At 41.7% G+C, this 13,404-nt stretch overlaps 1 protein-coding gene across 8 annotated transcripts in view; it reads right to left on the bottom strand.

Moving 5' to 3' along the window:
* RIMS2 (regulating synaptic membrane exocytosis 2) overlaps window positions 1-8,049 on the bottom strand; it is a 473,698-nt gene extending 465,649 nt beyond the window's left edge. For all 8 annotated transcript variants that reach the window (XM_054590373.1, XM_054590359.1, XM_054590361.1 and 5 more), the window contains exon 1: window positions 7,811-8,049. In XM_054590373.1, coding sequence (XP_054446348.1) covers window positions 7,811-7,986 — 176 coding nt within the window. In that variant the 5' untranslated portion in view covers window positions 7,987-8,049. The remainder of the gene's footprint in view (window positions 1-7,810) is intronic.
* Between the last annotated feature and the right edge of the window lie 5,355 nt (window positions 8,050-13,404).

Genomic DNA, 13,404 nt, shown 5'->3' with positions numbered 1-13,404 from the left:
TTGTTTTAAGCCACTAAGTTTGTTAGTAGTAGAAAACTAATACAAGAAGTACTATTTATAACCTTGGAAGATCTAGGTCTTTACTAAAGAAAGTAACAATGTCCCTTCAACAAGCATTTAGAAATTGGGGATTCATAAAAGTATTTATTGATGATAAACTAGATTGATATTCTCTATAGCTATCAACACTTTCCCCTTGTAGCTAATTTATTTATTTAACAAACACTTCTATGGTATTTATTATGTGCTAAGAATTCTAAGGGCTTTACAAAGGCAAACTCAATTAATCCTCATAACAGCTTCTCAAGTGAGTGTTATTATCCCCATTTTACAGATAAACACACTTATATACAGCTACCAAGTAACAGAGCTAGGATTCAAACCCAAGCTTGTCCAAGTTCAGGCACTTAAGCACTGGGCTCTTAACTGTTTTCCAAAAGACTAAACAGCAATATGATGAAAAGGAAATGGGTTTTGGAGTTAGAAAGATCTAGGTACATATCTGTGTTCTGGTATTTGTAAGCTTTGTGGCCTGGATCTTAGCACATAATAGACACTGAATGTTAGTCCCTTCCTTCAATTCCTGCTCCAACTCCAGGCATCTATTTAAATTAAAAAAATTAAAAAAATTTTAAAAAAAGCCTGTGTGGAACAGGAACAGTCTTAAGATAAAAACTGAACACTAGTCTCATACTCCTGAATTTCCACTTCTTTCTTCCAGTTCCACATATTCCTTCTCAGATCTCAGCTAAGACAACGTATGGTACTATAATAAGACTGTCTCCAGGGGTACTATAAGCCCTCATTATTATGTCAACAGAAATAGACTAGAGTTTACTGTAAGAATATTACTAGAAAGGGGAAAATATTTTAAGAAATTAGACATGAGATACAGGCAGAGCAAAGGCTCTTTGATTTAATCTTAGGTATAGATTGCCTCAGAAGAAACAGTTGATCACACACATCTTCTGGTTCATTTCCTTTTTTTCCTTTTAATTTTTTTAATTTATTGATTTGAGAGACAGAGACAAAGAAACATCAATTTGTCATTCCACTTATTTATGTATTCAATCGTTGATTCTTGTAAGGATCCTGACTGGGGATGGAACCTGGTAGACAATGCTCTACCAGGGGTGTCCAACCTTTGGGTATCTCTGGGCCACACTGTAAGAAAAGTTGTCTTGGGCCACACATTAAATACACAAACACTAATGAAAACTGATGAGCAAAAAAAAAAAAAGTTTTAAGTAAATTTACAATTTTGTGTTGGGCCACATTCATAGCCATCCTGGGCCATGTGCAGCCTGTAGGCCATGGGTTGGACACCCCAACTGAGCTACCCAGTCAAGGCCTGGTTCATTTCTTTGGCTCAACTTCATTCCCATGTTACCTTTGTTCTTGTTAGCATACAAGAAGAGCGGCACTGCCCATTACGTAATATTCCTTATGCTAACATTCCTTATATCCTGTATTAGCTAGATATCAACATTGAACCTGGTAAAAGATGCTTTGTCCTAAAAGGTATATACCATCTGCACTAACTGACCATTTAAATATCTGTGCTGAAGTTCCCTTTATTTTAAAATTCTGTGGGTTTTTTTTTAAGCCTATCTACAAGATGATCCAATTCCACAAATCCTCTCTGAGGGTCCACTTAGCTTCCTACCCCTGCAATACCACCATCATCATTGCCCAAAGAATTTTCTGTTGGTGGTAGTTATCTAAAATGTTAACAACTACTATTTCAAATAGAAAAATACTCCACACCATAGCAAAAACAGGGGTCTGTCACCAGGAAAGGTGGCTTAAACTCTCACATCATTGAATAAATGTTTATTAAAAGTTTTTTAAGTGGAAAAAATAATATTTATTAAATATATTTTGTTCTCACTGATTTCATATTTCTTGCCCACCACTCGATTAGTTTAATTGATACCATACATCATAACCAATAGCTCTCATGTCCAAGAAAAGTAAACAATGAAACTTCGTACAAATGTGATCACCAAATCCCAAGGACAATTATTTCTTGAGGTATTAGCAGCTATTCACTCAGGTGATTCCAGATTTAATCATTCATTCAAAAACCATTTATATTCACTTACAACGGACCACCCACTGGGAACACAGGATTAAATCCAAATTGAAAGACCAGCATAAAAATTATATTAAGCTCTGAGACAGACTCATAGATACAGAGCAGGCTGACAGTTAGGGGGAGGAGGGTAGGGTACAGAGGGGTAGAGGGATTAAGCAAGAAAAATAAAAGAGAGAAAACTCATGGACAGGGACAGTAGTGCGGTGACTGTGGGGAGGAGTGCAGGGGGAAGTGCAGGAGGGTATGGGGGGATAAATGGTGCTGGAAGGACACTTGACTTGGGGTGGTGAACACACAATAAGTGTACAGATGGCGTGTTGTGGAATTGTTCACCGGAAACCTGTATAATTTTGTTAACCAGTGTCACCCCAATAAATTCAATAAAAAACAGGAGAAAAAAATCTTTTAAGTTCTGACCCTTTCCATCTCTCCAGTCTCTTCTATTAACTCATCTCCATATTTAAACAGTATGCTCCAGACCTTCTGAACCACTTTAAGTGAGTTTCTTGACCATGAGCTCTTATCTACAAATGAAAGATAAAGTTTGGGTGGGATGGAGACTTGAGAGTTTTAGTATTACTGAGATAATACAGATGAGGAAACACGGGCCCAGAGGGCTTAATAACATAAGCCAGACCTTACAGTTATTAATAATTAGTAAAGTAAGGTTTCAGGTCAAAGTCCATCTGATCCATCGCCCTTGCTTCCACTACCTGCCTCTTAATCACACAGTATAATCAGTTCTTTATCAGTACTGACAACAAGAAAGTATTACTTAATTGTCCCAGTTACTTTAAAATAGAATATATATAAAGAACTTATTGGGTACTTTTTTATAAAAATGCCAATTAAAATTTTAGAATGCATTTTGAGTCCTTAAAAAATACAGGTTTTCAATTCTGGCAATGGTAACGGCTATGGTTATTTACATGTATAACAATTTTTATTTAAAAGTCTGCATGATTACATTGCATCATTTATCTGACATGCCATGATCTTAAATTTTCATTTAGCTATAAGAAGAAAATATGGTAGGTTTTTTTTAATATTAGAATGAGAAAGATCATTCTAAGAATATCACCAACCCCAAGCCATAAAACAAAAAGTAATAAATTCAAATACATTTTTTAAAATCTTGACCAGTAAAAAAAAAGCACAAACAAGGTCACAAAACAAAAGACAGAGAGCGTCTACAGATCGCTAAAAATAACCAACAGAAAAAGAAATACAAAAGGCTCTATACAAATGTAAAAGGCTCTCACCCTCACTGAGAAAACAGCAATTAAATCTACAATGGCATATTTTTCACCAAAATATTGGCAAAGATTATCACACACTGAGTCGGCAATGATGTGGTAAGTCCCCCAGTATATGCTACTTATCTATACTTCTTCTATGAAAGTAAATTTGGCAATATTTATTAAAATACAAAATATATTGACCTTTTGACCATAATTCTATTCCTAAAAACATATCCTTGTGATATGCTCACACATGTCTGAAAATGGTATGTATACAAAGATATTTAAGTGTTTTTCCAAATAGCAAAATAATTAGAATTAACTTATCCAAAAATATAGTACTAGTTAAAGAAATTAGAGAATATTCATAAAATGGAATATTATGCAGTCATTAAAATGAATAGGTAGCTGTAAATTAGTAAGTGTTCATTAAAGAGTAAACTTCAGGATACATTTGTGTTTTCTATGTTTATACACACAAATTCATGCACGAATGTGCACACACATATACAAATATACAGACACAAAATATTTCATATATATTCCTATCTATTCCTATATATAGAATTTTCTGGTGGACTACAATAAGCTGGCAATAGTAGTTGCCTCTGATTAGGGAAAATGTTTAGAAATTCTTAAAAAACCATAAGAAATTTTGTACCGCTTATTTATTACCTATTAAATAAAGAAGATTACAAATTGACTTTGGAAAGTACTTTTAAAACTGAGTTATTAAAATAGGTAGAACTGCTCTCCTGTTTTCAATATAAGCTAAATTATTAAGTTGATCTATCAGGGACCTTTTTTTATTATTTTCCTTTATATCAGGAGCAAATTATCCCTTTGACATTAACAGAAAATCTAAACTGAGATCGAAAAGATAATTTTCAGGTCAAGAAACATGTAATTTCTACTTTGTGAGAAAAACATCTCATCCGAAAGACTATGACATGCATACAGTAGAAATTCAATAAATATTTACTGAATGAATACCTTTCTATTGATTTCAGTGGGTTTGTGTTCCTCATATTTTTCCATAGTATCACACCAAAAAAACAAACAAAAAAAGCCTCATTGGAAAATAGAAACCTTTTCATTATGCTTTTCTTTCAAAAAAAAAAATCATACTCCACTTTCCCAACAAAAATGGTAAACTACTTTATTGACATTATCACAAGTTAAATCAACATTTATTTATTACGTAACTACTATGCACAGGTGTTAAGGATACTGTAAAATGCAAACTCCAAAGAAGGGTACATTTTTATTCTTGCCCTCAAGGAGTTTAGTCTTGAAAGACAAGATTTAAAAACATTAATCAGTAAAAGGGCACTCTAGAATTTACTGGTAGATTGAGTTATTCAAACTAAAAATTTTAATGGAATTCATGTAAGGATAAACAAAAGTAACTATTGATCTATTTAGAGATCTTTAGGTAAATAAAAATGCTTCCAAAATTTTAGTGTCTCGCTCACTTGACAGTGATAGGTTTAGCTAGGCTTGGAAGAAATTGCTAACAATAAATACAGTTTTTTAATTGTTCCAGCTCCTAAGGCAAGAAATTACTATAGTGGTCTCAATCTGTTTTATCACCGCTCACCTCCTTTATTAAAAATATCTCAGGCATGAACCTCCTACTACATAAATATTTATTTGTAAATTATATGCATCTTAATATTGTGAATCTATATAGTATCAGTAAAGCTTAATTTCTTTCTTTTTGAATAAAATAGAAATGTAAATATAAGTTTTAATATTTCATGTACTCCAATATATAATCTTGTAATGCACACCCACTTTGTATGAATACTTAACATGAATATTGAAACTCACAGATCATGCAAAAATATTTTCATCCAAGTTTCAATTTTTCACGCATCAAACTCTTTTTCTAACACAATTGTTAAAAGATAGCAGATAAGATTTTGAATTTCAGTTTATTTCTCTTTGTCCAGGACCTTTCAGAACAGATGGTAACATACAATTAAATAGATATCACTAAAAAGAAACAAAGAATAGTATAGTCATAACCAGATATTTGCCCCTTCAAAGTTAATGGGAAATAGTAACCATTGAAGAATATTAGTATTTTTTCTTACATATAACAATGTAAAACTTAATATCAATATTGATAATATATTATTTAATAAATTGTCAAATTCTTGAAAATGCTTCATTTCTCATTATAATTCTATTATGAAGTCTATTGTTTTCTACATTTTCCTTGCCTACAATTATTTCATTAAAGACAAAAGCACTTTTAAAGAACATTTACACTGTATTATGGTTTTAACCTCCAAATAACTTATTGTTAAAATGCAAACAAAAATAATTCTGAAACCATGTAGGCCATTTTGAGCTAAGACCCTTTCCAAGACTGTTAGGAAAAAATGCAAATATATATATATTTAAAATAAATATGAATGGATTTTTCATCCATGTAAATTCATAGACTGTTTATGTTTAGAGAATGTTCGTTTCTACCTAAATTGTAAACATGAATGATCAGACATTATATGTACTGACAGCATGCAGGTTTATATAGAAGTGTAATTTATTAATGTGTATCCACCTGAGTAACCAACCCTTTCACAACATTTTTCTGGTATAATATATTGTTCATTTTCAGTAATTCTTAATTCAGTACTCAAAAGTTCATTTAATTTCTATTCATTAGAATAAATAGGTTTGAAACTATAATGAATTTGCCAATAAATACTATTACTTAACATACTATAAATAAAAAACATTCTACATTTAAATATCTGGGTCAAAGAAATAAAACTATGTTTTATTTGAGCATCACTTTGGCAATACTAATTTTATAACAATATAGTAAAAATATATATTAATATATCTAAATATCTAAGTCATCAAAAGCTTGGTATTCTAAGTATATACAGTAAAGTGAAGTTAGGAGTACGCTCAAAAAGCTTTTAAAAATAATGCTCTATTCTTCTATTAGTTGCAATAATCTACTTAAATCTCTTTATCTTTTTTTCATTTCCATAGCTACTAATAAATCACAGTCCCAGAAAGGACTTGAGCCCAGAAATAATCTTTGAAGAAGCCATTCTTCTTATTTCAGTTAACAAGTCAGAAATACATTTGCTCTTTAGTCCTTCAATATTTTTTGATGATATTTTTCTCAAACGTACAAATAATTGATACTTTTATCATAAACTGAAATAATAATGTTGTTAAAGTATGGAAATATACGTATAGACAGAAACTTGTTAAATGTATTAAAGAACATTGAATTCAACAACCTGTTTTTAAAATTTACATGATTAGAGGTTAGGGTGTTAATTCCTTCACAGAGGAACTCCACACTTTCAATTGTGTGTTTCTGTGGAGGACATAAGAAAGTATATTTAACAACACAAAAGAGCCATTCCATTTTGGCGTATAAACTGTGCAAGTTAACCTCTTAGTGAATAATTCAAGTAAGAAGAGAAAAGTTCAGTTGGAAGAACATAAAAAGGTTACACATCTTCTGCACAATCTCTTTCACCCAGTAACTGAGAAAACAAATCACCGTAAAACATTTACAAGAAACTAACAAGAAAGCAACTCCACGCCACAGCTATCGGTCTGGACAGTTCCCTAGTGCTGAAGTTACACCGCCGCTAAACCGCTGTCTGGCGGCTGCTTTCACTCCCACCCTCGGCCAAATCCGGGCAGCCTAGACCGTGAGCACGAATAGAACTTCACAAGGTAAGGAAGCATCCCAAACTGCAGTAATGGTAGGAACTGGAGTCTCGTCAGGATTAAATAGATTTACTAGTTGCCAACAGGAAGAGCAGCAGAGTGCAGGGTGTTAGTTAGAACGCGCCGAGGGGGAGGGGCTGGAAGATGGCGGCGGTCGCACACCCACCCGAGGCACAGCAGAGCACAGGGCCCTCGTCCGCACTGCTGCCCTCCTGCCCGCGGTGACCGTGGCCAGCTCTGCTCTTCTCAGCGCTGGCGGCAGAGCTGCCCCGTGGAAGCGCCGGACGTGCGGCCCGCGGCGGCGTCCGCATCCCCGGCCAACGCGCCTACGCCCGGGTCCGGACTAAGAGCACCTGTGCACGGCCATATTGGATGCATTGCCCCAGTCACTGCCTCCACGCAGGGGCGGCGGCATAGAAGAAGGCACGCGCGGAGCCGGGGTTCAGCCCCCGCCCCGGCGGGGCCACGGGAGCCGAACTTGCTCGCGGGGATATCATGAAGGACGCTCGGGAAAATTACAACGCCCAAAGACTCGCCACTCTCGCTTCAGCCGGCCTCGCGCCTCTCTCCCCGACACACACCCCCGTGCCCTGACACCCAGAAAGCAGCCCCGGCCACCGGCGCCGGCCGCAGCCCTCGTGGGCCAGGCGCCACCGGCGGGAGGGAGGGAGGCGATCCCGGGCGCGCAGGCGGCCGCAGGGCAGCCGCCGTGGGGGCGGAGGGCAGGGAGGGAGGCGGGAAGATGGAGCTGGGTCCTTACTTGAGCACTGACTGCTCCTTCTCCTCTTCTTTCTTCTGCCGATCCATGACAGCCAGGATGATTTTCCTCTCCTCCTCCGTGAGGTGGCTGAGGTCGGGCATCTCGGGCTGCAGAGGCGGCTGAGAGGCCGCCTGGGTGGGAGCCGGACGGCCCCGCGGCCCGATAGGAGCCGACATGTTTGGTGGAGCCTAACCACTCTAGGGAAGCTGGGAGGCAACTCCACTGGCGGCAGCGGTGGCGGCACCCGCTCGGGCGGCTGGGGCAGCCTCCGGCGCCGGGACAAATACATACAAATCAATGGCCTTCAATCCCAGGCGACAGCCCCCCTCCCCCAAGAAAGAAAGAGCGGGGGGAGGGGAGAGCGAGCGATGTGGGGGGAGGGCGGGCTGAGGAGTGCGCTCCGGGAAATGTTTCCTCAGCCTCCGGGGGCGAAGGGCTGGCAAGTGAGCGGTTTGGGTTGAGAGACGAGCGTGAGGCCGGGCCGGGACGCGGTGTGCGCGAAGCGGCGGGGGAGGGTGGTGGAGTAAGGTGGCGGGGACGACTAAGGGTGGGGTGACTGGAGGGAGCGGGCGCGAGGGCGGCGCGCGGGCCAGGGCGCGAGTGTGTCCGGCCGCGGCGGGGGCGAGGCACGCGCGCGCCACCTCGCCCCCCTCGGAAGGAAAAGGGGTTGCCGCGAACCAGCTCCCCAGGGGAGTCCCGGCAACTCGCTCCGAGCGCCCGGAGGCAGCGTCCCGCGAGCCGCAGGGGCACCGAGGTGGGAGCAGAGAAGGTGGTGAGGAAGCAGGGGCTAATTTCCTAGAGGAGCAGCTCAGCCGTCCCGACGACTGACGCGTCACAGGGCTCCCAGGCACCGTGGAGGAAAGATCCCTCCAGAAAAGAAAGGGAGATGGCCGCGGGGCCGGGGAGAGCCGCCGGAGACCCCTCCGGGCTAGAGCGGAGAAGCGAAAGCGGAGAAGGGATGACAGGGGCTAGCGGCGGAGAATCCCGAGGCCAGGGCCCCTCGGCTGCCAACGCCCGGATCCCAGCGACCTCCGACACGTCGCAGGGTCGGGCGCCTGTCCTCCCTCATCACTCGCCGGTTCGGGGTCCCTCAGCCGCCGTCACCCCTTAGGTCCGTGGAGTCAGCGCCTAGGGCCCGCTCGCTCCCTACGCCGCTGCCGCCGCCGCCCGTTGCCGCTGCCCGCGCCTCCTCCCCTCCGCTTCCCGGGCTCCTCCCGCGGGGACCGCGTCACCTCCCGGCAGCCCAGGCACAGGCACCGGCACCTCGGGCGCGGGGCGGGCGGCGGCCACCCCTGCCGAGGGCGATCTGTGGGCTGGGGCCTCGCGAGGAAGGCTAGGAGGGAAGAGGCGGGCCAAGAGCGGGGGTGTGGAGAATGAGAACGCGGGAGGGGGCTTCCGAGGAGTCAGGGGTGTGAGCCGGGTAGTTGGGGGCACCCAGTGGGTCAAGTCGGAAAGTGAAGAAGTGAAAGCGTGGGGACTGAAGTGGAGGGAGTATCAGATCCATAGGCGAAGTGTGATCAGGGGTTAGGGGAACCCACAGTCTGTGAAAGGAATAGCAGGTGAGGTGTGCGTCCGGGTGTCAGGCTGGGAGGTAAAGGTGTGAGCGGGTGGGGGGGCTCCTGAGGTCGTGGGCGGGGTTCTGGAAGGAGGGAGAGCGTAGGCCTGGGGGAAGCCCCTGGGATGTCAGGGGTGGGGGGCACAAAGGGTTACCAGAGTGGAGAAGGGAAGTCTTGAGAGAGTGGGAAGCTCAGGTGATGTCAAGGACCTGGGGCCAGGCGGGAAGGGGCGGGGTGCAGTGAGGAAGTTCTGGAAAACTGAGGGTTGGCGGCAAAAAAAAAAAAAAAAAAAAGCCCGAAGAGGTGCTGAGGGGAAGACGTCAGAGAGAGCGTAGGGAAGTGGGGAGATGAAACCGGAGAGCTAGGGTTGTCTGGGAGCGGTGTGAGGACCGGGAGGAGGTAGTAGGCTGTCAGGGTACAGGGACCGAGAATGATCCGGAGGCTGAGTGTGAGCGGCGCTGGGGCCAAGGGCTTAGGTCTACGGGTATTTAGCCTTTTTTGGCGGGCCCTGTCTAGAGAGACGAGGCAAAGAAGCTAGGGGATGGGACTAGAGTCCAGTGGGAGTCTGGAGGTGCGTTCGGTGGAGGAGGCCGAGCCGGCAAACCCGCTTTGCTGGCTCGGTTGAGTGCCGTCCGACTACCCTCCTGGTGGGGGCAGCGCAGGGAGCGGGCTGGGATGGACCTGGCTGGGGGTGGGTCTCCAGGGCTCGTCCCCGCTTCTGGGTGCTTCTCGGCCAGCGCAGTGGATGACAGGAGTAGGTGGGGGAAGGTGCCCGTACGTGAACACACCCCAACTCCGCCTTCCACACTCGCCTGTTGAATATCAGACCAGATTATAGTCTGATGAGTAGTGTAAAGCCTTTGGGGTTTATGTTATATTTACCTTCTTGAAGAGTCAGCTCTGCCCCGCCTTCCTCTGTCCCCTGGTACCATCTGACTAGCTACCAATTTAAGAGAGCTGGGGACAGACAAAGCAGCCCTAGAAGTCTCTTGGGAGCTTGCTTTTCTTTTCTCACACGCCTTGTAATTGGGAAGAGGGGAAAGTTTGTGTTTATTTTATTATTACTCACGTGATTCAAACCTAACGCTCAGACTCCAAATGATTCGGTTTTCATCTTCTTGGAGCTGAGCAAACTTGGTATACGAATCTCATTTTAGTTAATCTTGTTTTTAACTTCCGTGGTCAGACGAGATCGGGTGCGTTCAAGGTGGTATGGCCATAGACTCAGCTTTTTTTTAGAGTTAGAGAATTTTTGTAAATCTCTAATCCAATCTCATCATCCAATGGGAAACTGGGTACTAAGATCAGCCAGCTAGTAAATGGCAGCACTACAACTAGAACCTAGGTATTTTCACTCTTGAAACCATAGTGGTTTTCAACCCTAGCTGCACATTAATATTACCTGGGTCACTTTTTATAAATACCACCTGGATCCAGCCCTAGATCTGGGGTTAAGACCCTTGTCATGGGTATATTTTTTTAATTTTCCAAATGAACAATGGATAGTGAAGGTTGAGAACTACACTATGTGCAGTGCAAAATAGATAATGGAGGAGAAACTGGGAAGTGGAAAATGAGCAAAAAGAACACTTCTGGGGAGACTGAACTTTTTTTAACCTAAAATTGAAAAGTTGAGTTTTCTAAGTCACACTTTCATTTCTACTCATATGTAATGACAAGTACCAGTAAGTATACATGTTTATGACTTCAGCCAAGGAAACCCTTTGTGCCACTAAAATAGCTAAGAGCTCCTTTAAAAGGGAGAAGATGAGAACCAAAAATAATCAAAAAGGATGGGTGGAATATTCTACCTTATCCAACTTTTTCTGAGCCAGATTTAAAGAAGTAACACCACCTCCATCCTCCAGCCAACTATCAACCCAAGCAGAAACAGAGGCCAGAATACACATATTACTCTGAGGTTAAAATAGTATAGTTATTTTGAGTACATAAAATATGAACTTAAAAGTGCAAACGGGGCAGTTTTGGCTTCCTTTACAGTAGAGAGTCACATCTTGGGCCCTGTACAGTTTTCCACCAGTCACAGAGCATGCTGGTTCCCTGCAGCCGTGTCTGCCTGCACCCCCGCTGGCTCTCACCAGCCTAGAGACAATGCCGGCATATGAAATACAATGTACATGGGCAGGTATCACTGAGACACCTCTGTTACAGAATTGAAGCAGGAGTGAGCTTACGCTTACTGTATTTCCTTTTTATGTTTCTTTACTACAATTATTCGTCTCTTTCCTATTAAAGAGAATCCTTAGGAGTGAAAATATCTTAAAATCATCTTCTACCCTGATTCATACACCTTTTCAAAATAAAAGGTTGTTACATATCATATAGCTAGAATATCACATAGAATTTTAAATGGACTAATTTCCAAAGTTGTAGGCCCAATTTAATATAAAATTGCTATTCTCAGAACTAAAGAAAATAAAATAACTTCAAAATATCTATTGTTAGATCTTACTACAGTATGGACCTTAGAGATGTTTTGTGTATTCTGGTATACTACTTTACCTAAAATCTTAATGATATCTCACTGTGTCATGTATGGCATTATGTTTTACTTGGGCATAGCCCTCAAATATATGAACATATTTGAAGTAAAAACTGTGTTCTTATTTAACTTTGTAAGTAATAAGCTATCTTCACTGAATTCTCAAGGTCTTAATGAGCCACAGAGTAATTCCAAAATGCAAGTACTTTTTTCATTTCCTATAGGAACACAAGCTTCTGAAGCCTGTGAGTCTGGGGATTTTCATTTTCACACGAGTAAGGACCGCTTACTAGTAATCTTCAAAGGAGGCATATCAAAACTAAAATCATAAACTACAACAGTCATATCACTAGACTTTACTGCAGATTCAGTATTGCTTAGATATCTGGTTACCTCACAATGCTTGGAATCGTTATAGCTCTTCTGCTCAAAATATACATGAATGGTTGGCATTTCTACGTTTTTTCCCAACAGATCTCTGCTTTTTTTCCTTATAGCTCTATAGTCTTTTTCCCAACACAGCATAAAGAGCAAGCCTCCTGAAACATTAGTCAGATCATACCACTCCACTAGTCACAATCCTGTGGTGACTGTTGTGGTTCAGTGGATTGGGCGTCATGCTACAAACCAAAAGGTCTCTTGGTGGAGTCCCATGAAGGCACATGCCAGTTGGCTGTGCGAGAGGCAACCAACTGATGTTTCTCTTACACATCAATGTTTCTCTTCCTCTCTTTCTCCCTCCCTTTCCCTCTCTCTAAAAATAAATAAATAAAATCTTTTTAAAAAACAACAACTTTGGAGCATTTTTGACCTTAAAAAATCCATTTTTCTCAGAGCTAAACTCAAATGACCTCCAAGTCCCTCATGATCTCTTTTGCCTCGTCTACTTCTTTTAAGTTTTCCTCTAGCTGTTGTCACTGCCTAGAATACTCTTTGATAAGATATTCACTTGGTTCACTTGTCAAATTTGTGTTCAGTTACCATCCTATTTAATACTCCAGCCTGTCCCCCCCCCACTTTCTGTTCACTCCAGCCTCATTTACCTTATCCAACCTCCTTTTTTTTCTCCATAGCAATATTTTCTATGTTTATCATTAATCATCAGCTGCCTCCTACTACAATATAAGCAGGTAAAGCAGTATTTACACTAATGTATCCCAAGTGCCTAAAACTACATGGCACATAATAGGTATTCCAACAAATACTTATTCAATGAATTTCTGGGGAAAGGATTTGTCATCATTATTGGTTTCAGTTGGGCAGGAGAAAGAAAAATATTCAAAAGAGAGAAATTGGTACAGAAAAGATCTAAATTCTGTCAGGGAATATAGATTCATTTAGAATTAAGCCCTTGCCTACCTCTAGCCTTATCTCCAGCCCAGCCTACCAACACGTCGTCACCCTCTTAAACCATGACAGCCTACTTGCATTTCACCAAATGTATAGTTTCTTATCTCTGTGATTTTTCTGTTCCCTCAACTTACAGATCACCTTTTCTACTCTTTCACATAACCTTCCTCCCAGTTAACTTCTTT

This window comes from Pteronotus mesoamericanus, unplaced genomic scaffold (assembly GCF_021234165.1).
Source record: "Pteronotus mesoamericanus isolate MK-2021 breed Mesoamerican mustached bat unplaced genomic scaffold, CSHL_Meso_final scaffold_174, whole genome shotgun sequence".
Classification (NCBI taxonomy): Eukaryota; Metazoa; Chordata; class Mammalia; order Chiroptera; family Mormoopidae; genus Pteronotus; species Pteronotus mesoamericanus.
The sequence above is the reverse complement of the archived record's forward strand: the minus strand, read 5'-3'. Positions and strand labels throughout refer to the sequence as shown.